This window comes from Antechinus flavipes, chromosome X (assembly GCF_016432865.1).
Source record: "Antechinus flavipes isolate AdamAnt ecotype Samford, QLD, Australia chromosome X, AdamAnt_v2, whole genome shotgun sequence".
In the NCBI taxonomy this organism is placed as follows: Eukaryota; Metazoa; Chordata; class Mammalia; order Dasyuromorphia; family Dasyuridae; genus Antechinus; species Antechinus flavipes.
The window spans coordinates 57,555,855-57,580,468 of NC_067404.1; the positions used below are offsets into that span (position 1 = coordinate 57,555,855).

The following is a 24,614-nucleotide window of genomic DNA, read 5'->3' on the forward strand; positions in this document are numbered from 1 at the left end:
AGTTGGAATCCATCGTGCCAGACATCTATCTGATTCAGGATTAGAAATTCCTAGTAACTCCCATTTAATACCCTTATTGGAATCTTGGGCCCCAAACCCATTTCGGGGAGATCTCTGCCAAAGAAACCCCATGAGAATTATCTGGGTCCGAGGCAACTTAATGTTTTCAACTCTCTGAGATCCTTTTGTTTTCCAAGCGAATGGGGAAAAGCAAGAACAAAATTCCAGGTAGCTTTTTTTCTTCCCCTCAATGGAGGGGAAGGAGGTGGAAGGGAGAGAAAATAAATACTTGTTATCTAAAAAAAAATTTGTAAATTAAAAAAAATCACAGATGGAGTCCTTCCTAGGCAATGTCTTATCTCCGTCTACCTCAACCCTTTGTCCCAAGTTCCCACCTTTATTCTGTATATGTAGCCTGCAGCAAGGCTTTGAGCCACCCTCCATTTGTAAGACAGACTTCCGGAAACAGGAAGCTGTATGATCTAGCTCATAAAACTTTGTAATGGGAACCAGGAAGCCTGAGTCTCACTCTTGGCTCTGCCATTAACTTTGTTGTGTGATCTTGGATGTCACCTCTCTGGGCCTCAATTTCCTCATCTGTAACATGGGGATGGCCACTTCTGTTGAGAGAATGTGAGATAATAGACATGAAAATACTTGGGCTTCTTTGAAGAAGGATGCCAAGTGAATACAATCCTCTTCTGTTCTTTGTTGTATAGGGAAATGTTCATGTTTGTTGATATTTAAGTTCATGATAAAAAGGATTTTTTTAAGGCGCTATATGAACCCAAGCCATCGCCCTCGTCATGGCTATTGTAGCTGATATTTCCATAGGGCGTTGTAGTTTATAAAGTCCTTTCCTTCAACACCCCAGTGAGTTGGGCAGTGCAAAAATGATTGCCCCACCTTATTAACAGATGAGGAGATTGAGGATCTGTGAGGGGAAGTGATTTGCTTCAGGTCATGCACGTGCTGAGGGGCGCAACTTGAGTCTTCTGACCTCCAGCCACAGCGACATTTTCTTGCTCTGTACCATGAGATGCGTGGACTGGCTAAAGTCTAAGATCCGAGAGCTCCCCACTATACCCCACTGCCTTCCAAAGGAAACAGCCACATCCCGCCCCCACCCCCGTGGGCCAGATTTGTCAAGTTTTGGCCACTCTGACTATAATTACCTAATTAATCAAAGAGGGATTCGGCCGGGAGCCGAGTAGATGGGCTCCCATGTGGCTACAACATGTGGGATCCAAGTACCCTGGGAAGTATCTGAATTGCAGCTGCTCCCTGTCAGAGACTGGCTGGTGCCTTTGGAGCCTGAAAGAAGGCCTGAGGCATTGAACAATTCCCTGAACCTCTCTCTTCTACTAGAGGCCCTTTAAAGGTTAGGTGTGTCCAGAAATAGGGCCATGATAACAGGCTTGGAAATTCTGCCTTCCCTCCTGAAATACGGGAAAGGAAACTAGCCCCAGCCCCTTCACTCAGTCAGTCAACAAACTCTCATTTAAGCCCTTACTAATGTGCCAGGTGCTACAAGGTGTTCAGCCCAACTTGGAGCCAAGGGAAGGGGCTTCCTGGTTTTTTTTCATCTGAGGACCTTTTCAGCTCTATACCCTATGACTTTCTAGGAGGGGGCATAATTGAAGCCTTTTAACAAAGGCTAGTGATCAAAGAAGCTCTTCCAAGTTGACTGAGGTGCTTTTGTCAGCCTTGAACATGGCTAAGTTGGAGGGAAGGGACTTTTCCCTTTGTATCGGCCCAGCTCTGTCTCTGTGGATCTCCAGCGAGCCTGAGGCAGGTGGTGAAATCCATGCCCATTGGCAGAGAGGACTTGTTCCAGGGAAAGCTGAGAACCAACGTCCTTGCAATTCTCTCTTCCTACCCATGCCAGGGTGTCTCTAGGTCATTGGGCTGCCCTGGGCCCTGCCTCAATGAGCTCAGTCCCAAAGTATGCGAGGGCCCAATGGGGTATAGAGTGAGGGTGTTTTGGAGAATGGCGGCCTGCAGAAGGCATAGGGCCTTTCAACCTCTTCTGAACTCCCAGGATGGAAACTTAACACAACTGGTTATAATATTCCTCTGGTAACCCCCCAAACAGTGAGTAGGCTAGGCCCACAGTCAAAACTTAAGAAAGAAAAGGAAAAATGTTGGCTGACATCGACTTAGCACTCTAAGGTCTACAAAATCCTTTCTGTAAAATTATTTGTCAGATAGGTTCTTTGGGTGGTATCATTGCTACTCTAAGGCTAAGAAAGCTGAGGTTCAGCACAGTGGGACAACAGGCTGAAAGCTCATTTTTGGACCTAGAATGCTAGGATGGGTAGAGTTTTAAGAGACTTTAGACACTATTCCAACCTCTCATCTCCTCCATGAAATCCTCCAGTGACTTACCACACCGCTAGTAAATGGCAAGGCTGGGTCCTGGAGAAAACAAGTAAAAATTAGACCAGCAAATGAGCAAAGAGGAATTTGGGGAAGAACTTTCCAGAAGAATCCTAACATTCCAGGGACTGGCAAGTAAGGAAAGGGGCAGGGGTGAACTGGAGCAAAAAGAAGCCCCGCGTTGGCAGGCTGGATCTGGGTTCAAATACTTTGCTGCTTGCAGGATCCAGGGCAAGCTATTGTTCTGATCTAAACTTCATCTTCCTCTTCTGAAAGATGAGGATAAGAAAGCTTGTACCAACTATTTCCCATGGCTCTGGTAAGGAAAGGTTTTTTTTTTGTTTTTTTGTAAACCTCCAAGAGGCCTAGAAACAGGAATTGGTTTTATTTTTATTAGCAAGCCAAGGAAGAAGAAAGTAGGGGAGTGGAGTGTTTGCAGCCAGAGGCCCCATTATTCCTTGGGATTCAGGGTTTTGAAAAGTATTGTGGAAATGAAAGAAAGAAGTTAGGTAACCATTTGGAACAGGCCTGTATTCTGACAGAGCGTGGGAGGCTGAAAATGGGGCTTCTGGGCCCATTAAATGAAGGGCTTCTGGGAGGATCAAATGAGATGATAAATGGGAGTGCTGGGAGTTCTTTGAAAAAGGCCTTGCTCCGAATGCAGACCATCTCCTGAGCTCAGGGACCAGGAGGTGACAAAATTCAGAGACTTCTACAGGGAGAAGCCTTGGGGGCTCGGACAAGCAATCCAAAACCCCTGAAGCCTCCTTTCAAACCCCAGCTCTGACAGCCACTGAGCACCTGAGGGGTGTTGAGAGAAGTCACTTGGGAGGTGATTGCCACGAGGTCAATTATATGCTATCCACAAAAACCTCCTGATGAGGTGGCCCAAAGTGAAAGAGACTACCTTAGGAGACTGTAGATTTGGCCCTTACTAGAGGTCTTCAAGCAGAGGTTAGGTGCCAGCTCCTTAGGGAATGGTAAAAGGGCCTTTGGGCAGATATTGCTTGGGCTAGATGGCCTGTGAAATCCCTTCTTGCTCTAGGATTCAGAGATGCCTTCACCAGTACAGATTACACCCCATTTCCTTTTCATCCTGTATGATTCTTGCCCATGGCCCAGGAAATCCACCCTAGATCTCCCTCCTTGCCCCCTTGTCCTTGTCTCTTCCAAGGACACCGCTTCAGCTAGCCACTTGTGGCCAATCATTCTTGACATATGACCGATCCACCTGGTTGTCCACTTAAACTTGTCCTTAAATATTTGATGTCTTCTTGCCCCAAATTCGTCATTGGTGATGGGCCCAGCCTCCTTACAGCCACCACGAGGCAATCCAAGGGCACTGTTGATCTTTCAAGGTTTTGTGGCCTTCCTAGACTCACAACTTCCTAGTATGACTAGGAGAACACTGGGGTTAGAAACGTGAGTTTCTGTGTCAAGAAGCAGTCACCAAAAAGGCAATCCAACTTACTTTCTCCTGGTCAGCTCAGGGCCTGGCCCGATGCCTGTTTGAAGTATTTGTCCCCATGGATACAAAAGCCAGCTAAGCCCATTGAGTTTCCTTTCCTAGGGGGTGCCATCAATTCTATGGAGCTTCTACTTGTAAGCACGTGCTCGGGTCTATGCTCGGGCCCTGCTGGGCCTGGGCCAAAAGTGTTTGAGAATCAGTGTGCTCGACCGTCTTCATCCGTTTTACAGATAGGACCACTGAGGATCATAAATGGGAAGATACTTGCCCCAAGTTGCAGATGTGGTGACTGACTAAAAACCTAATGTTCTTTCTATGAGACCATGGTACCTTTCACAAGAATTCCATGATAAGTACCATGGAAATGGTAGGGGCAGTAAATGCCACTCTGGAATGGCAGAGAAGGGAGGCCTGAAGGCAAGGTTATGGCCACCGTGACTTTGGGAGGGAGATACACGGGATGCTTGGGGATATGCCTGAGTCCAGTGTTAGCTCCCTCAGGACCCCTGGTCCTTCTTAAGTAAAATGGAGTTGGTATAAGTGATCCCTAAGGTCTCTCCCAGCTCCAAAGCACAGCTTCCTTTGATGCTATCAAGCTGCTGCTGCTGAATGTGGGAGTCTGGGAAGAGCAGACTAGGCCTGTCCATCTCCTCCCATGGGGAAAGGTGGGGCCCGCTCATCACACACACAGCTGCTATGGATGGTGAAGGGGGGAGAGGCAGGAGAGAGCTGAGGGGGTGGGTCTGTTAGCGTTGCTGTTTCCACCTCCCAGCCTGGCAGACTGCGCCATCGCTGATGGCAGGCTGACGCTCTGAGAAATCGCCCCCGCTCCCACCCACTCTGCGTTACCAGAGCCCATCTGTTGCTGCCATTTCCCAGCTGGCCTTGGTACAGTCCCAGAAATCGAGAGACTTCTTAAGGAAACTCTCCCACCCCCACCCCCCACAACTGGAGTTCAACATGCCCAACTGGATTCAGAGAGGTGACATGGTGGGTGACTGGCATTGAGATAGCTCAGAGCCGGGTCTGAAGAAATGTTTTCTGGAAGAAGGGTGAAGCTTGTTTAGCTTGGCGCCAGAGGGCAGAACCAAGACCAGATCTAAATTTGGTACAAGGAAGAACCCAGTAACAATCACCACTGTCCAAAAGTGAAATGGATGAGGAGGGGGGTAAGGTAGTGAGTTCCCACTCACTAAAAGTATTCAAGCAGTGCCTGGATAACCAATTAGTTGGGATGCCTTGGAAGAGAATTTCTTTCAGGCATGGGTTGAACTAGATGCTTTCTGAAGCCCTTTTCATCTTTAATATTCTGTGACTGCTAATCCAGGGTCCCGTGTTACATACCAGAAAGAAAATTGGATTTGGAACCAAAGATTGGACCTTACCAATGACTAGTTCTGTAGCCTTAGTTTCCACATCTATAAAGGAACAATCAGTTTGTGCATTCATCCCTCACAAGACTGTTATGGGGCTCAACAGATATTTGGGATGGGCGGATGGATAGATAGATGGATTTTTTAAAAAGTATTTTTAAGTGCCTACTATGTGTAAAGCACTTATTAAGCACCAGGGATACAAATGGAAACAGGGATACCATTTTTCAGGAGCTCAACCTCAGATGTGAAAGAGCTGCCATATTATCATAAAGACCTATCTAACCATCCCCAATCATTTTATTATCCCCAAGGGATTCATTGGCGTGGTTTGACACTAAACTCCGATTTGGAGGCTGACGGCTTTAGTCTCAGTAAGGGGCCACGAGAGGACAGAATACTGGGAAAATGTCCCTCACAAACTCATTCTGGGAAACTGAGTAGGGGCCCAAGTTGGCCTTCAAAATCTCTGCCTCCCTAGACTTTTCCCATTTTCCCAGGCCTCTCTATAGACTTACCCACTAAAGTCAGAGAATAAAACACTCCAACTCAGAGCAAAAGGCCTTGCTAGAATTGTAAACCAGGAGTCTAAAGGGGGACTGACCCCACCATTTCTAGGGCAGGCTAGGGAAGAAAGTTCCCTCCTCCCCATTCAAATCTTCTGGGCCCTCCTTACCTCTCAGGAGGGGCCAGCCAAGGGATCCGAGCAGGAGGGGCCAGGTAGGGGGGGGCCCGGTCAGAAGGGGGTCCAAAAACCTTGGCACTGAGGCTAATCCCCAAGGTGGAGAGAGTCTTAACTCTGGGTTTCTGAGAATCTTAAAAATAATGAAAATACCAAGGGAAATTTGGAGCCCTTCACTTAAAACTATTAGGTTTTCTTTGTCTCCTTTCCTAGAAAAGAAACATTTCAAGATCACTTTCTATTATGTAACCAGGAGAGTTAAGGCAAAGGTATGCACCAGGGGCCGGGGGGGGGGGGGGGGGGGGTGAGAGAGCTGCAGTCCTTAAGGCCTTGGAATCCAAAGATAATTAACTTTTTTTTTTTCTAAGAGCATTGACATGGCCTAGCCCCCAAGAACTGGAGCATAATTAGCAAAGTGGGCACTCTTCTGAGTCTCTTTAAGGGCATCCAAAAGCATCATTCACTACCACCCTTAGGAGTAGATGGGACAAGACTTTTTAATCCATTTTGCAGATGAAGAAACCGAGTCTCAATTGCCCAGGCTCGCTCTTCCCAGAGGGGGACCTAGACCAAGTGCCAAGATCTCCCATTTCTGACAGCCACCCACTTGTGAGAGGGGTAAGGTTTGTCATAGAGCCCCCAGGTCCCTTCTTGGTGATCCTTCTCTTCCATCTCCTCCCCTCCCCTCTCTCTCACCTGCAGTCCCTATTTTGCTGCATGTCTCTCCTTTCTACCAGAAAGCAATGCACCCGAGAAACTCTTTCCGACTAAGGGGTTGGCTTTGCCATGTTTAAAGAAGAGGCTGAGGAAGGCAATGGTTAATTCACCAGAATTAATTCGTCAACCTGCTTACATGAGATCTATTCAACTCCTCTCCACCCTCACTACCTTCACCCTAATTCAGAGCCTTGTTACTTTTTCCTCGATCTATAGGAATAGCCTCCTAACCAATCGAACTCTAGTCTCTCCCCTCTCCAATTCATCCTTCACACATCTGCCCAAATATTATATAAATACATAAGTGTAACAACATCACCCCCCACTCTGAACCCCTCGGTGGCTCCCCATTTTCTCTAGCTGCGAGCTCCTTAGGCTGGCATTTAAGACAGTCTACAATCTGGCTCCCAAGTATCTTTCCAGGCCCATTTAACTCTTCATCCTTCCAGTCGAATTGTCCCCTCGTTCTCATCCGGGGACAACAGCCTGGAAACAGGATCCAAGTATTCTATCCTTCTCTACCGAGTGACCTCGTATAAGTCATTGGAAACCTCCTTGTTCCTCCCAGATCTGGTGTTCCCAGGTTTTGGTATGAGATTCAGTAATAGAGGGCAGAGCCTGGAGATGGGTTACAGAGGCTATACATAAAATCGCAGCACTAGAGAATCAAGGTATAGGATGAAGATGTTACCTGGCAACATAGGGGAGGAGAGGGAAATGGAATCATTATCTTTAAGTGTTTGAAAGGTTATCGTTTGGATACAAAATTAGTTTTCCTTTGCTTGGTCCTAGAGGACAGTGGGAAGGTACAGAAATGACCATCGAGGGTCCACTTAAGAAAATCTAGCTGGAGCTGGCCGAAAATAGAATAATGGGCTACTTTGGGAAGTGATGGCAGATCCAGTTAGAGTCCGGATGAGCACTCGACCGGTAGATGTGTGTGTGGCCATGGATTGGTCCAGATGCCTCCCGGGGCCCTTCCAACTCTGCAATTCTTTGGGCTTTTTTATCATTTCTCCCTCACACCTATTCTGGAGAATTGGAAGGGCCTTGGAACGGGGAACTGCGATGGAATTGGAAGAAAGGCTTTGGAACATAGAAATCATCTCTTCTAACATTTCCATTATACAGATGAAGAAGTGGAGGCTCAGAGAGAAAATGTTTAGCATGGTACCTGGCACAGAGGAGGCTCTTAATATATGTTGATTGACTGATTCGTGAAAATCCAAATATCCTCTCTTCCCAGCCCAGGGCACTTTCCCCTACACTCATTCGATTAATTTATCAAGCATCTGTTAAAGCACTGGGCTAGGCGGTGGAAATGCAAAGACAAAAATGAAACAGCCCCTGCCCTCAAGGAACTTACCTAAGTGTACGTGTTAAACATATGTTAAACACAAAGCACATACAAAGTCATTTCAAGAAGGAGACCAAGTGCCAGCATCTGCAAAGGATTTGGACGGGCCTCCTGCAGGAATGGCCCCTGAGCTGTGCTCTGAATGGAGTTAAGGTGGATGGAATAAATCCCAAGTGGGGGTGGAAGCATCATTCATCCAAAATCAAGAAGAATCCTGAGGTTTTGAAGCCGAGTGACTGGAAGAATGGCGGGTATCATCAGCAGTAATGGGCAAGTTTGGAAAGGGAATGAATTTGGGAGGAAGGATTCTGATTTTCCTTTGGAACGTGGTAGATCTGATATGCCTCCAGAATGGCCAAGTGATGTGTGATTGCAGCTCAGGAAAGAGACTGGGTCTGGATATATGGAGATAGAGATCTCAAAGTCATCTGTCTAGAGTTGGTCATTGGACTCATGCAAACTGATGAGATCGCCAGGAAGAGAGCGGAGAGAGAGGACAGGAGGGCTGAGGACTGAGTCTTTTAGTAAGCAGGAAGAAAAGGATTCAGCAAAGGAGACTGAGAGGGAGCGAATGGGAGTCAAACCAAGATGAAAGTCAATTGAAGAGAAAGTATCTCGGTAGGAAGAGATGGTGGTAAACTGTGTCAAAAGCCTGAAAGAAATCAAAAAGAATAAGATTGCAGAAAGACCGTGGGATTTAGCAGTTAAAAGATGCTTGATAAGCTGGCAGAGAACACTCCATCGCCATGTTTGCCAGAGGAGGCTTGATTTCCACTGAGCTGTGAAGGATGGTTGGGATGTGGATGAGCAGAAGGATGAAAGGAAATGAAAAGGACTCGGAGGCTAACCAATCCAGGTAATGCTAGAGGCCATCGAGGAGACTGACGCCAATGAATCAGGAGTGGTGGAAGACAAAGCAGTAGAACAAGATCGGAGGGGAAGAGGGATGGAGTCCTCAACGCCGGGCTAGGGATTTTGGACTTGAACCTATCAATAGGGAGCCATGGAAGGTTGAGTAGGGCCATTACGTGATCAAAGTGGTCATCTTGGGAGGGAGAATTGAAGATTATGTGGTCGGGCCTGTATGTTCGCGGTTGCTGGCATGAGGAGCTTGTCGCTGTCTAATTCCACTTTGGGATGACTCAGTAGCTTGGCCTGTGAACCAAGAGAGGAGACTCAAGTCTGGGGTCTTTGTATGAAAGCATGCTTGGTTCTGGGTGGGATCCATTCTGGCAGCCCATGTTTGAGCCTGGAGTCCAGCAGCTAATGGCAGCGTGAATTTAGGGAGAGCTGAGGGAGGAACAGACAGGTCCGAGTCCATGTGCTGTCTCCTACAGACCTCCAAAGCCCTCCACCAACTCTGGAACCAACACTCTATACTCTGCCTTCTCGGGCTCTTGCCAGGTACTCCCACAAGGCAGAAGGATTCTTCTGTGGCCTAGAGGGTTTTTGTCCACTGGAGGATTTCGGTGATCTAGGATCCTAGTCAGCTCCTTGGACTGTGACTCTGTCCCAGATCACTTAGCCTCGGGCCTTTACTCTCCTGCTTTGAAAAAGGGGGTTGGTCTCTAAGGGACCTAAAGCTTTGAAAAAGCACCTGCTCTAACACTTCTGAGGTGGAAACTGGAAAGAGAAAGCGATTTCTCTGGAAAGTGGCATGGGTGGGATTCAAATCCAGGTCCCTGTAATGACTGCTACCCAACTCGTGCCCTCTTCACCACACCCCATCCCATGGCTTCTCCCTGGCTCAGGATCTCAAGGGTGAGTCAAGCACAAACTAAAACCTCAAGTCATGGTTCCCAGCCTCTCCGCGTGGGCCTATGGGTGCCCACAAGCCCCCCAGGGTGCTCCCGCCGGCGCTTTCGAGGCCCCCCACTACTATTTTCCAGCCATCTGGAACGTCTCTCCCGAGAGCCCGCCAGGCTGCTGGGGGCTAGGGATTGGCGGGGGGGGGGGGGAGCCGACACTGCAGGAGACACAGTATCCACTTTCTGGAGGCGGTGTGGGGGCGGCCCCCTCCCTGGCGCTGGGTACAGCTGTTTCGGATGGCTGCACTTGGTGCCTGACCACTTAATCCTATTAGCTGTTCTTTCTGGACTGCGCCCACCTTGCTACTAAGCCGGAGCCTTCGGACGGCGCTCGCTGCCCCCCAACCCGCCCCCACCTCCCTCTGCCCTCTCCCCTTCCCTTCCTCCTCCCGCCCTCCTGCCTTCCCCTGTCTCGGTCCTTCTCCCTTATTTCACTCCCCCGCCTCTTTCCATCTTTATTTTCTTCCCTCTCTCCTTCCTTCCTTCGTTCTCCTTTCCTCCCTCCCCCCTCCGGGTCTGTCTCCCTTATCCTTGGCTTTGCTCCACTCCTCCCTCCCTGAGCCTGAGCGTCGGGCCCCCACTTATGACAAGAATGCTTTTGAATACACCGATTCCTGAAGGCCCGTAATTAATTTGGAGAGTCGTTTGGCGGCAGCCTAGCAGGGGAGATGGAGGAGGGAGTCTCTGTTATCTCTCCCCTCCTGGATCCCTAGGTTCTTTTCAGAGTGTCTCCCCAGAAACTTCAAAGGCACTGGCCTTGGCCTGGGAGCCTGAGGAAGAAGGGGTGTTTGTGTGTCTGTGTCTCTGTGTGTGTGTGTCTGTGTGTGTGTGTGTGTGTGTGTGTGTGTGTGTGTGTGTGTGTGTATGAAGGAGCCCCATGGGTAAGGAAGCAGGCAGGGCTGGTGGGACATGTTTACTACTCCCCAGGGCCTTAATCGGAGCCGAGGAAGGAGGGAAAGGGGTGCCTATGGAATGCAGACATTGGGTCAGCTCCCTGCGGGTTCCCCCTTCTTTCCTGACAATCCTCAGAGGAGCTTGTGGGCCTGCTGCGAGAAGGGTCTCCTCTGAAGTACTTGGATGAAAGAGTTGGAGAGTGCGCATGTGTGAATATATTTATAGCTCATCCTCAAGACCTGAGGGGGAAGGGAAAGGGAGAGGAAGGGGGGGAGTTCCACAGGGCAGAACAGGCGTTCTCAAAGAATGAGGCCCTCCCTCAGGAATTGGTTGATTGGGGGGAAAGGGGGTGCTGGGAGCTGGAAGTAAGCAAGGATCATGAGATCTTGGACAGGAAGGAAGATCAGAATCTCGACTGCTCCTTTCATTTGACAGTGGAGGAAATAGAGGAACTGAGGAGAAGGGAAACCATTTATTTGCTCTGGAACCCAGTAATTAAGCAGAAGAGTTGGGATTTGACTTTAAGTTCAATGACCTTTGCACTCTAACAGGCAAGAGAATTTTTTTAAGTGCTTTTCTACCTAGTAACAAATCCATGTGTCATTTCAGAGCTAATTGTCAAGGAAAGCCTTGGAAATCTGGCTCCTTCAAAGGCCCCCCCACAACTTATTAAAGTATCATTTCTTATTCTTGCTATTCAAGAACCCTCACAATCTGGTTCTACTCTCCCTAGCACCTCTTCACCAAGTAAAAGATCCAGCCACATTAGACTCTTCTCCATCTCCTGTCCTGGCTGTCACTACTCACACAGGTCCCCAGTGGGACTCACCCTAACACCTGTCTCCACCTGTTGAAGTTCTTCCTCCAAAACCAAACTCAGATGTCCCCTTTTCCAAGAAGCTTTCCCCGACTCTCCCTCTCTAGTAAAAGGGATCTTTCCCTCAGACTCCCTCCGACCTATCACCTGGACCCTCCCCTTCAAATTTCTGAGAAGTGTTGTCAAGGCTGGACTTGGGAGTCAGAGAGGTTGAAGATGATAAACAAGGCTCCTTCCAGCTGTAATATGTTAGGATTTGAGCGTTTCACATTCCCTCGTCTCACTGTCCTTCGTGCCCAAGTTATTGGTGCTTTTCAGCAAATGTAAGCACCTTCTATGCGCCAGTACCTGTGTTAGATGCTGAGAATACAAAGACGGAGAAAACCCAGCTCCTTTTTTCCGGGAGCTTACGTTCGATTACACAGATAAACCATGACAACCTAGAAAAAGTAGGTATAAAGCAATCTCTGCGATCAAGGGCACTAGCAACTGGACACTCCACAGTAGTCATCCTATAGGGCTGTTTATTTGCAAATCCCCTTTCTTCTGAATTTGGAGTGAATTATGGGAAACGATGAAAAAACACATCTCAGGGGATGACTTTTCTCAGTACCATGGATGGAGTTACTCTAGTAATCATCCAATTATAGATACAGACTGGAGATGTCCATAGTAGAGATTATTTAGTTCAACCCTCTTGTAGAGGGTTGACAAGGAAATTGAAAAGAGACAACGAAATTGAGACCTTCAGAGAGGAAGTGTGACTTGCCTAAAACCATATGTTTAGAAAATATCAAACATGAAACACAAATATGGTGAACCTCTCCATTAAGCCAAACAGTCTGGCCATTCTTTCCCTCACCTGGTCTCTCCAGGGGCCTACCATATTCATTGACAAGCTAGCCGAGCTTGGGCTGAGTGTTTGGGGGTGGGGGGAGCAAGGAAGCAGAGTCAAAGAAACTGGCCCTCACGGGGCTCTAGCTTATTTCACCCCAACAGCATGCACTAACCATTGGGTAATCTAGCTTGAGCATGATTCTGGGGAGGCCGCAAGAAGGAGCAGAGTTTTGAGGGACCAGTATTTCACCGTTTCATCCAACCCCTCACAACTCAAAGGAGATCGATCCCACTACCGGTAACAGAGTAGTGTTTCTTGTTGTTGCTGCCGCTGCTGCTGCTGCTGCAAACTTGGAACACATTCAGAAGAAAGTGGGAAGATAATTATAGGGCTGGCAATTAACCGAGGAGGAAAAGTTAAAGGAGCTAAGATTATGTAGCCTGGAGAAGAGAGAACAGAGAGGTGGTAACAGTCTGAGGAGAAGAGGATTCCTAGCCTTGGGGTCATCTGGCCAACCTTCTCCTTTTTATCGTTACTTAATCTTTCCTGGCCTCAGTTTCCTCACTGGTAGAACGAGGAAACCGAACATAGATGATTTCTCAGGTTCCTTCCAGTTCCAAATCCCATGACGTCTTGACTTTCCCACAATCTCGAGAGTGATCAAGCATTGGAACAAGAGTCCACGCTCTCGGTCTCCCCATCCAAGTTCATTGTCCCGTAGTGTCTTCCCCAATGCTCCGCTTCTCCTTCCCCTGAAGAAGTGGTGGGAAAGGTCTTGGATGGAATATCCTGATGATTTGGGTTCTCAGGCACTGGCAGCTGGAGGACCAGGACCACGTTCTGGTCACTAAGTCACTATGTGGCCGTGGAGGGAAGCTGGGGTGGGAGGGGATGGCCTGGGTGATGATATGGGAGGCACTCTCAGAATTGGAGCTGACTTCCAATGGAGGCACTCGCCTAATCCAGGGGGTCTCACTATCCTTGGTGTCTCTGTACAGCGTGGGTTGGAGCCCTGGCCATGGGAATGATCTTCTTGTGTTCCCCCATCGTGAGCATCTTCACCGACCGGATGGGCTGCAGAATCCCAGCGACGGCCGGGGCAGCTGTCGCCTTCATTGGCCTCCTCAGCAGTTCCTTCACCAAGTAAGACCATGGTTGCCCAAGCCCAGTCCGTGTCCCTTCCCTTCCCCTTCCCCCTTGCCCTCCATGGCCGGTACAGGGAGTCACTGACTTGGCCTGAAATCTAGGTGCCCATCTTCCCTGTCCTTGGTTCTCCCGTGGACCCTGACCTTTAGGTAGCTCTCAAATGATCTACTTCTCTGTTGCTTTAAGGCTCGTTCAAAACTGGTCAGTCCTGTGTGGTGGCTAGCAAATGCATTTATTCCCATTTTAACAGAGAGTGAGTTGAATCTAACTTCTCTGTACCATCCGACACCACGCTGACACTCCAAGCCCATACTGAGGGCCTAAGAAGAAAGTCGCCCTCCTTTTCTGATAAAGAAAACTGCCAACATGGGAGGAAAGGCTGCCAGCCATACTCATGCCCAGCCCAAGGTGGCACCTCTCCTTTTCTGACCCCGTGGATATTCCCGGGAGTGCCCGTGGAGTCAGTTGGTGGGGTTCAGGGGATAGGAAGCAGACTCATGGGATCATGGGCCAGAAAGAATCTTTGAGGCCTTTCTCTAATCCTGGGGGTTTTAACCTCCTTTATGAATTAGACCCTTGGCCTCTGGCCTCCCTTAGCAGAGAGGGTTTTTAAATGCATAAAAAGAAACTACATTGGGTTACAAAGAAAGACAATTGCACTGAAATATAATCATTGACATTTCTAGATGAGGGCCTCCCGATTGTAGTCCAGATCCCTTATTTTTACACTTGGGAAACCGAAGCCTTGCTGGGTAAGATAAGTTGTCCAGCTCAGCCAGAGCAAAGCTAGAATTTCAACTTCAGAGCCAGGATTCTCCACTGGGCCGCACCGCTTCCTCTAGGACCCCATTGTGTGTCATCATCATGCTCCTATGAGCTAGGGGGCCGGGAGACCATTCCTAGAGGAAATGGAGCAGCCCATGATCACACAGGCAGAAGGTAGCAGAGCTACCACTGGAACTCAGTTTCTCTGCCTCTGAGCCTGTTCTTGAGGACACATCAGCCTTATGAAGAGGCAAACTCACCTCGAGGTGCTTTTATGTCCGTGGCTCTGCTTTAGATTGTTTCCAGTTGCCACCTCCAGGCCTGGACGATGTGGGTCCGGGTAGAACCAGAGCCAGCCAGAGCCAGTTTTCAGTAGGAGAGAGGAAGAGATGGGAATATTTAGCAGTATGCCCGGCTGGGATCAGGCCACAGAACCCATCTGCCTTACTTCTGCAGAAGCACTGAATCCAGGCTGAACAGGAAGCCTGAATACCACAAATCAGGCAAGAGGGGGAGGCCTCTCCACTCCTGAACAGCTCTCATTGGCAGGAAGTTTTCCCTCAAAATCAACCTCTGCCACCTAAACCCATTGCTCTTAATTTGGCCCCTGGGACCAAACAAAAGGATGAAATCAAATCTCTTCCCGTTGTGGCAGCCTGTCACTATCCTGGTTTGTCCATCAGCTGTAGAAACAGTGACCCACCCCCAGCCCAAGTCACCCCCAAGCAGTCTGGATCTGCCCCCCATCCCCCGGTAGATAGAGGTGCCTCCTGGCTCACAAAGCCCTCCTTCTCCAGTGGGTATGAGTGGGAGAAAAGTCAATCACCAAGTCTTTCCTCGGGTTGGGGAAAGTGGGGGTCATCAGGGGGATTCCTTATCAATCTGGCCGATGTGAGACTCAACCTGCCTGAAGATGGAGGAGATGGGGGCGGTGATGCAAGAGAAAGGTGAGCAGAGCTAAATATCCAAGAGCCGTCGGAAGAGGCATCGCAGCCAGAAGGGACCCAGGTGATCGTGTAATCCAAACCCCAGTGTTTTCAGAGGCAAAAACTGAGGCCCAGTTTGGGCAGAGAGAAAAACTTGTCCAAGGTTACACAGATAGGAAGCATCAGGCAAGATCTGAACTCAGCTCTCTAGGCTTCAGATCTAGTGTTCTTGCCACTGTACTGTGCTGTCTTTCATCCCCCCATCCCCACCAATCTCTTTCCAGAAGGGTACCTGGCATTGGGATTCGTAGCCTCAAGAAGAGTCATCGCTTTAAAAAAAAACAAAAACAACATTTATTTTATGGTCCTGGGCTCTCTGAGGGTGAGCCAACTTTCTTTATGAGTCTAACATTTCCGGCCACCCACCCGAGCTCCCACTCGGCCTGCTAGCAAAGCTCAGACTCGGCCGGCAGAGAAAGGTTTGGCACTGTCCCATCAGATTGGGACGGAAAAAAGGGGAAACCCCCCGTGGAGCCCGCCCCGGGGACGGGGCGGCTGCCTGCGCCTCTCAGGACCCTTGCAGCATCCGGCCTCATGTGCCCCAGTGGAATGCCATGCCCCGGGCATCGACAGGATGGAGGCGGGGCCCCTCCGCTGCTCGCCACCGAGCTGTTTTGTAAGACCGAGCAAAGTGTAAACAAACTAGGCACATAAGGATCCCATTTCCCTTCCAGTCCACATGGGTTCACTAATGGGGGTGGGGTACAGTGGCAGGGACCACCTCATGCAAGAACTTGCAGTTGGACCTATCTTGCCCCTAAGCCCCCACGACTTGGCTTTTCTTGTGAACACGTGCATCATCAGAGCCAAAAACCATGGGGTTTCAGAGCTGCTCGGGTCCTCAGAGGCCGTGAAATACGATGCCTTCGCTTTGTGGGCAATAAGGAGCAGAGTGAGATCTGAATCTGGGTCCTCTGCGTCCAAAACTCACGGTTTTTCCAGTCACACCAATGACCAGGTTATTTGGCTTCACTTCCCATGGAAAAGTAGCTTCGGTTGCTAGCAGGAGGCCCAAACCTGTCCTTCCTGTTGTATCGCTCAGAATTTTGAGTCATTTCAGATGGCAAGGAAGTGGGGTGAGTGGCGATGGAGGCCGTGAACAGTTCTGAGTCCGGAGCAGCTCCGGATCAACTTAGGGGCTCTTCCCATCCACTTTAGCCAATCTCTAAGTCTGCCAAACGGTGCCCAAGGTGTCTTGTCCCTCAGGACTGGGGATGCTGGTGGGTATGGTCTGAATACCCTCTGTCACCATGATCGATGCTCAGAATGCCCCCTCGCTTTTCCTCAGTGTACTCATTGAGCAAACTGAGCTCCAGAGTTCTGGCCTTTTATCTTAGTAACTTGGCAAATGGCCATCGTAAGGTTTCCTGGCCAGCGTGCCCACTCTGGCAGTATCCACAGGGCCCGGTGGCATTTGGCTTTATTTATCTCCTTCTCATACTTTGCCTGCATCAACGGCCCAGTCCTGGCAATGTTGGAGATGGAGTGCCATGGTGATGGTTGCTATGGAAACCCTCCCAGCTAGTTCCTCTTCCTTCTTTCTTCTTTTGGGCAGTGGCTCTAAGGTTCCTTCCACTTCAGTTTGGGGGTGAAGGCTAACTTTCCAACAGTAGGGAAATGAGAAGGGTTGCTCAATTTTCCCTCAAAGGCCTAAAAAACCCCAACCAATTCTCAACTGACCAGGCTGAGCCTATCTAGAAGAAAAAGGGATGATGGCCAAGCCGGCCTCCCCAGTGGGCTGTAGCGAATCGAAGAGGGCTTTGAGCTCTGTTGGCTTAAACTGCCCCCAAGTCACAAGAAATCAAATGGCTTCTGCTGACCAGACTCCAGGTGGCCTGAACACAGGGGGCCCCAAATTGGCCTGATGCTCACCAATGACCCCAGCTCTGTGAGAGACAGCACCCTGTAATGGCTAGAACACTGGACTGAGAGTAAGAAAGATCCACATTCAAATACCACCTAAAACATTAGCTGTAGGACTTTGGGCAACTCATTGACCTCTTGGAGCCTCAGTTTTTCATCTGGAAAATGGGGCAAAACTCAATGGCCTTAATAATGACTGTCTTTCCGGTTGCCCTTCCCCAGGGTCATACTTCTCCAAGCCTGTGCGAACTCTGACCTTGCCTGCTCAACCTGGGAATCTTATTTTTAAGGAGAGCAAAACTGAGAAATCTGGAAAACTTACGGCATTTCTCTACTTCAGGTCACGTAGCTAGGTAGTAGCAGGGCTGAGATTCCTGTCAAAGTCTCCAGCCCTGAAAAGAAAGGCTTTCCCCACCACCATCTGGCCTTCCTTGTCCTCTGTGTTCAGCATGAGGGTGGGAACGGAGTGGGGAGCAGCCAGTGGCCTCTTGGATTCTGGGTAGGGAAAGAGAGGGGGAAAGGGAGGAAAGAAGGGACAGAGGATAAAAGAGGAGGAGTGAAGGAAGCCAGCATATGACCCCAGAGCTGGAGAAGCCCAAGATACCTAGGACCACCCTTCTTTTTCCTCTCCAGCTCCCTGGAAGCCCGCTTCTTCACCTATGGCATCCTGTTTGGCTGTGGGAGTTCCTTTGCCTTCCAGCCTTCTCTGGTCATCCTGGGCCACTACTTCCAGCGGCGCCTGGGGCTGGCCAATGGGGTGGTAGCTGCTGCCAGCAGCCTCTTCTCCATGTCCTTCCCTTTCCTGATGAAGATCCTGGGGGACAAGATCCAGCTGGCACATACCCTCCAGGTGCTCAGCATCTTCATGCTGGTCCTCATGCTCCTGTCGCTGACCTACCGGCCCCTCCTGCCCACAACCCACAATCCCCGGGCCAAGCTGGGCCGGAGCCTCCGGCAGCAGTGCCTGGGCCACTTGACCAACTACTGCAACATGAGGGTCTTCTATCACAGAACCTACCGCATCTGGGCATTTGGCATCGCCACGGCAGCTCTGGGCTATTTCATCCCCTACGTGCACTTGGTGAGCCGTCTCCCTAAACCTCAACCAGCCTCCTCTCAGGCTGGCAGAGCCAGGGCGCTGTCCCGGGTTGGACCGGAGGGAAGGAGCCAGGGCTAGGAGGGGAACGAGTGGAGTTCGAGCGAAGGACAAATCCCCGTCTCTTGGGATTTCCGAGGCTGTCGAGGAGAAGGGGGGGACGGGGCCAGAGAGGGTGGAGCCGAGGCACTGGGTATGATATGGCCCACAGGGCAAGGAACTGCCTTTGGAAGTCACGAGGTCCTTTCCCTCACTAGCCATTTTCAGGGGGCAGCCGGATGCATTAGAGGGCAACTCTGCACGGGGACAAGTTGACTCAGATGGCATCTGAATTGGCTGCCAGTTCTGAAATTCACAGAGAGAAAGGAGCCAGGGCTGAGATTGGAGGATCCCAGGGGAAGAAGAATGGGGGGAGGGGGAAGGAGATCGGAAGGAATAACCAGAGTATCCCCACTTTCAGCACCACTTAGGGTTCCCTTTTTCTGTGCATGCCTTAAAATGGAGCCAAGGGCCAACTTCCCCAAGCACATGCAAAAAAAGCAGAGGGGAGGGCTGGGGTGGCAGAGTGGGGCCGAGGCAGGGCTTCACAGAACGGGCTTTTGAAGCTCTCCCATGATGAGGCCGTTTCCACTAAGGAATCCACGAGCCCGGGGAACTTGGTGCCAGGCCGTAAGATGGCCAGAGAGGAGGATGCTCTCCCTGGAAAGCCAGGTGGGACACGTGCCAATCAGTTCACTGTGGCTTCCTTGGGGCCGGGGCCGGGTTGTGCATTTCAGATGAAGTACGTGGAAAAGCAGTTTACCGGGGAGAAGATGATCAAGGACACCTGGGTCCTCTTGGTGTGCATCGGGGCCACCTCGGGCATCGGACGCTTGGTATCCGGCCGGATCAGTGACTCTATTCCTGGCCTAAAGAAGATCTACCTACAGGTGCCCAGTTGACCTTGCTCAGCAAGGAAGAATCGGGGCAGGCTGGGAGGAACAAGGGTGGGGAGGGGAGGACAGCCCAATCTTAGGATCATACACACACACACACACACACACACACACACACACACACACTCTTTTTGAGGAGATTCCCACACACTCCAAGGTGAGGCAGTGCGGCTGTGGCTAAACAGTTAGAGCTTCCCCTCCAATCAAACTGAGGGAGGTTCTGGGCTCTGATTCTCCATCAAACCTTGGGCTTTTCAAGGTCTCTGGTGTCTAGCTAGTCAGTGGAGGCAACAAATTGCTATCTTCCTACCTCCCGGGGAGCATGTAAAAATGAAATGAGCCTCTCTGAGCTCTTCCAAAGAAAGTTATTGTTAATAATTACTATTATCAGTCTTCCCATTTGGGGGACTGAAGGCACAAGGATCAGAGTTGCCTTGACTCCCCAGTAATCATAGAATCTTGCTTGGAGGCAAGAGGACCCAAGTTAAGATCCCAACATTGACACTTTCTACCCATGTGAGTGTGGGCAAGTCATATTCTCTCAAAGAGCCTCAGTTCCCTCCTTTGTAAAATGGGAGTCAAATCCCTGTTGTACTTCCTGACAGGATTTGGTGGAGGTCCGGGTAACAAAAGGTACGAGAAACTGAAATTCTTAAAATGTTACACAAATGTCAAACAAAATTGTTATTATTAGAACTGGAAATATCGGGCCCGAGCAGGGGGTCCTTAGAACACCGAATGTCAGTTAAGGGTTTTAGCATTGGGAAACTCAGTTTGAACAGGGAATGTCAGGGCTAGGCCGGGAAGGGGTGGGGGGGAGGGTTTAGAACATGGAATGGCAGAGAGGAGCCTTGAAAAGTAGAGTATGGGGCCAAGACAGAACACCGAACATCAGTGCCCACAGGACCTTTATTTGCCCGTCCGGAGGGCCACAGCAGTTCCACTGATGCCCAATCATCCTTTTCCATGTTCATCTGGGTTTTCCCATTTGCTGCAGGCCCAAGTTCTCAATGTTCTTTCCATGCCTAGGGTTTGGCTCGGAGACCCGGGCCTCCCAACCTCCCTCCTGCTGACTTGGTCTGTAGTCCACTACCGATGTCCCAGGGAACCATTTGCTCTGAACCCAAATCAAGGTTGTTGACGGGTCTCCGGAAAAAGATAGACGTTCCCTAGTCTCCCCGGGGGGGAAACCTGAATAGAACATCGGGGCTGGAGTAGCCTTGGCCAGGCTGGCTGCAGAGGGACCTTTCGGGAGGAGCCGACCAAGTCGGCTTCCCAGTGGTGTGGGGAGGTGGTGGCCCCTTCCTTGTAGCCCAGCACCACCTCCCCAGAGGCCTTCTTTTCCACAGGGCTCCCAAGAGCTGCCCAACAGCACCCCCTTCACCCACCGGAATAGAAAGAACCCTGGATTCCGAGTCCAAAGGCCTCAGTTTGAAATTCCCTGTCTGGGCAATGCTGGCCGAGCCACTGCTCATCTCCACATGTTAGTTTTCTTCTCTCTAAAAACAGAGCTCAAAAATCCCCTCTTGGACCATTCTGAGTAACGAGCAAGGAAACCCATAGAAAACCTTTTCTAAATGGAGAAATAGTCCCTTAGGACAAGAGAGCTCCCTGGGAGGCCGCATCCGCCACACAGTATAATGGAGTCCCACCGAGGCTCTTTGGGTTCTCACAACCCCCCCCCCTTCTCGGGTGGCAAGATGATGGTTGCTCTGATCATCTTCCTTATTCTACTATTAACTCCCGCCGCCCTGTGCTAGAGAGGAAAGCCAATTCCGCAGAAGAAGGGGACTTGCCCAATATCTTAATCAATAACTCCTTTCCCCCCAACGTGAAAGCCGTCCCCACTGGATGGCGAGCGGCACTTCTGATAGGAAGGTAACGGCTGGAGCCGGATGGTGTTCTCCATCCTATCACAGGGGCTGCGTAGCCGGGGCCTCCTCGGAGCCAGGAAGATGAGTTTAGAGCCCGCTCGGGCGTCTGGGATCGTGGGGGCTCTTCGATCCCATGGTGTCAGCTCCCATGCCCGGGCATTTGGGGGCCTTCTTCCCCCTCCGGCAGTCCCGGCCCCCTCCGACGGTCCCGGCCCCCTCCGGCAGTCCCCTTCTCGGGAGCTGGGTTTGTAATTGTGCGAACTAAAACTTCTGAGGTGAGAAAAGAATCCAAGTGGAGTAAAGTCAGGAGTTTGTTTAATTTTCTAAGTTTTTCCGGGCCCTGGGATTGAGAACCTTTGAATGTCAGATCACTTGCAAAATAGTTGCAAAACTGCTTGGGTGGAGGGATTCTCCACAGCAGAAGTTCCTTTTAACTGTGGAAATCCCAGTTACGGCCCCGCCCCCCACCCCCCACCCCGAGCAGCCCCAGATGCCTTTGCCACTTCCAGGTTTGCCGAGCTTTTGCCTGCCAGCGATCCCGGGAGGCAAGGGCTACATTTTCTCCTTTTCCTCGCGGGGCCCGAGAGAGGACAGGGACCGGACCACGATCGCGCAGCCAAGGGGCGGCAGACCCCGGAGTCACGGTGCGGCGGGGCCGTCCCGGCCCCCTTTCTGCCAAGGGAGGCCTCCGGGAGGGAGGCGTCTGGGGTGGGGGATGGGAGCGCCGGGCTCCTCGGCCTCGGGGGCGAGGCGGGGCTCCCCAGCCCGGGGCGGCCCGGACTACAAGTGCCCGCGGGAGGATCCCGAGGTCGGCTGGAACCGAGCTTTCCGTCTGTTCCAAGAGGGATGTTTCATCTCGGAACCTTGGCAAGGCCTCCGGGAGGATGTTAAGAGGCAGCCAAACACAATGGGCCAGTAATTACACTCTTTAAAGTCAGTTAATGAGGCCTTTTGTGTTATATAATGATATTAACTCTTAATTGACCTAATGGGCTTGGCTGATAGGCAAGCCTGTTCTCTCACCTGGTCTGCCGCCTGAATCCGGGCTGGGAGGGGCCCCAGAAAGCCCTGCAGAGTCTGAGGCCTTGACGAGAGGGGGTCCCCTCGGGACAGGGCGGGGCTCTTCCGGGAGATCCCCGCTTCCCAGCCCGGCTCTTCCGGGGTGCTCGGTGCCTGCCCGCCACGGGCCGGGGGCCTCAGGGCGGGGGCCGCTGCCGCCGGGGAAAGCCCCGGACCCCTCCCAGCCTTAGAAAAAGCGTTTCGGGGACAGCTGGGCCGCACAGTGGATAGCGCGCCCAGCTGCAGTCAGGAGGACCCGAGTTCAAATGGGACCACGCTGACTGACCGGGTGACCCTGAGCAAGTCACTTAACCCTATTAACCTCGAAAGAAGAAAAGAAGAAATAGAAAGAACAAAAAAGAACCCCTCTTAGCTGGCACTGCACAGATGACTTGGTACTTGGCCCTCAGTCTCTCTGCTATCTAAGCTGACCCCAAAATATGGGATGAAAATAGCTTTTATTCTGGGGGTGGGGGGCAGCCACACCCAGACGCCCCGTGCACCCTTATTAAGAAGGAGATGGGCAGTTACAATCCCAGTCCTCTCTCTGGCGGAAGAAACCTCAGAGTTCATGTATCCAACTAGAGCAGCCATCTGAATCTTCTCTACTGATGATGATGATGACTGAGGATGAGGATGATAGCACTCAGCACCTTAAGGTTGCCAAAGGGCTTTGTGAACTTCATTTGTCCTCCCAACAGCTCCGTGGGGTAGATGTTACTATCGTGCCTATTTTACAGCTGGGCAAACTGAGAGACACAGAGGTGGAGTAACTTGCTCGGGATCCCATAGGTAGCGTCCGAGGTTGGATTTGAATTCTGGTCCTCCTTACTCCAGGTTCTGGGCTCTATTCATTGCACCACTCTGCCTCTAAAAGTGTTCCCCAAAAGCAAAGGGGAGAAGGACAGATCCTTGGGGACAAAGGCCGTTTCCTGATTTGTCTCAGGTTCCCAGTCTGATGTGCCCCTGGCACAGGGTAGGTTTAGTAAAATGCTTCAAGTGAAGGGATGTGAAATTGAAAGTAAATGGAAAGCCTCTGCTTGAGTACTTCTTGGGACAGAGAGCTCACTCCTTTTTCCAAGCTGTGTCATTCCGGTACCAGGTTGTTCATTTGTATTAAGTTAGCATCTTCTCCTCGGATCATCGACCTAGATCTAGAAGCCAACTTAGGAACCATTGCATCACTTCTCTCATTTTACAGATGAGAAAACTGAGGCATAGGGAGGTGAAGTGAGGCACTCGGGATCATATAGCTAGAGAGTATCTGAACTGGGATTTGAATGGGACTCTAAAGTCTCTGCTCCCCCCTGCACTCCTGGACCTCAGAACTAGAACTCAGTGCTTCCATCTCTGCCCTCAGGACCCAAGAAGAACGGCTTCCTTCAGACACCCACTTCATCTACCATAGCCCCCAATGGCACGGCGGCCATTTCTTTCCCTGGCCAGGGTGTCTTCCTCCAGACACACATCTTCTGGCTTGCCCGGAAATAAGATGTCCGGAATGGACGACGGTCCAGCAGATGTGACCCGGGCATCGGCCAATCCCCTCTCTGTATCTCTGTTTCTCTCTGGCTCTGTGTATCTCTGTTTCTGTCTCTGGGTGCGGCTCTTTCTGTGTCTCCGTCTCCTCTCTGTCTCTCTCTGTTATACTTTGTATAAAAAAGACTTCATGTTTTTTGGCAACTGCATCTCTTCACTCATATTGTGTTAAACAGTCAGGCCTCTAATACCCTCCGATATTTTTCACACTTTTTTCCACACACAAATTACCATGGGGCTACGGCCACCCCCATCTTAGCTTTTGCTCCCGGGGGGACACTCCATTCAGCCCCAGAACAACGGTACACTGACCGGTTTTCCCATTTCCCATCATGGTCCCGGACTCCCGGGAGCAACTGGGAAGTCCCAGCGGGTCTTTCTGGTCACCGGCTTCCACGGTAGGCTCCTGGCCTCCACCAAAGCCAGAAGGAGAAAGTCCCGCTCAAATTCCCCGAGATAGGCCCTGAGATGGCACGCTGTGGCTAGAATGTGCCTTAACCAAAAACGCCTGCTGGGCCACACTTTGCTCATGCCAAATCTCCTGGGTTTGTTTCCTGCGAAAGCAGCAAAGGCACAAAGATGGCCACAGCTTTGGGGGCTCCCGGTACTCGAGCTATCCTGCTCTAGAGGCCAAGAAAGCCAGCCCGTATATCCTGGAAAGAGCACGTCCTGATGTAATGCACACTAGAGCCCAGCTGTGCTAACTTGCCTCAAAAAACACCCCCCCCCCCAATCTTTCAGCCCACAGGAAATACATGGTTTTTTCCAGAGTAACCTTAATGCTCAAATGAGATAATGTTTGTAAAGTAATGAGCCCACTACCTTGTATATACTAGGCACTTCATAAATGCTTCTTTCCTCCTCATTTATCTTTGAAAGGATATCACATTCCCATTCTCGGGAGGGACCTTAGAACCCAGTGGAAAGTCTAGGCCATGGGATTTTAGGGCTAGGAGAGTATCAGAGCCATGAAGGTCTTGGTGGTTTGTGCTAACTTGGCAGGGACTAAATCTGGCCC

The 24,614-nt window shown here is 50.6% G+C and overlaps 1 protein-coding gene across 1 annotated transcript in view; it reads left to right on the forward strand.

The window, feature by feature from the left end:
* Positions 1–24,614, forward strand: part of SLC16A2 (solute carrier family 16 member 2) — a 100,957-nt gene that overhangs the window by 66,590 nt on the left and 9,753 nt on the right. Inside the window, exons 2-4 of the mRNA XM_051969349.1 lie at positions 13,332–13,476; positions 17,727–18,174; positions 18,966–19,118. Of these exons, the coding sequence (XP_051825309.1) occupies positions 13,332–13,476; positions 17,727–18,174; positions 18,966–19,118 (746 nt within the window). The remainder of the gene's footprint in view (positions 1–13,331; positions 13,477–17,726; positions 18,175–18,965; positions 19,119–24,614) is intronic.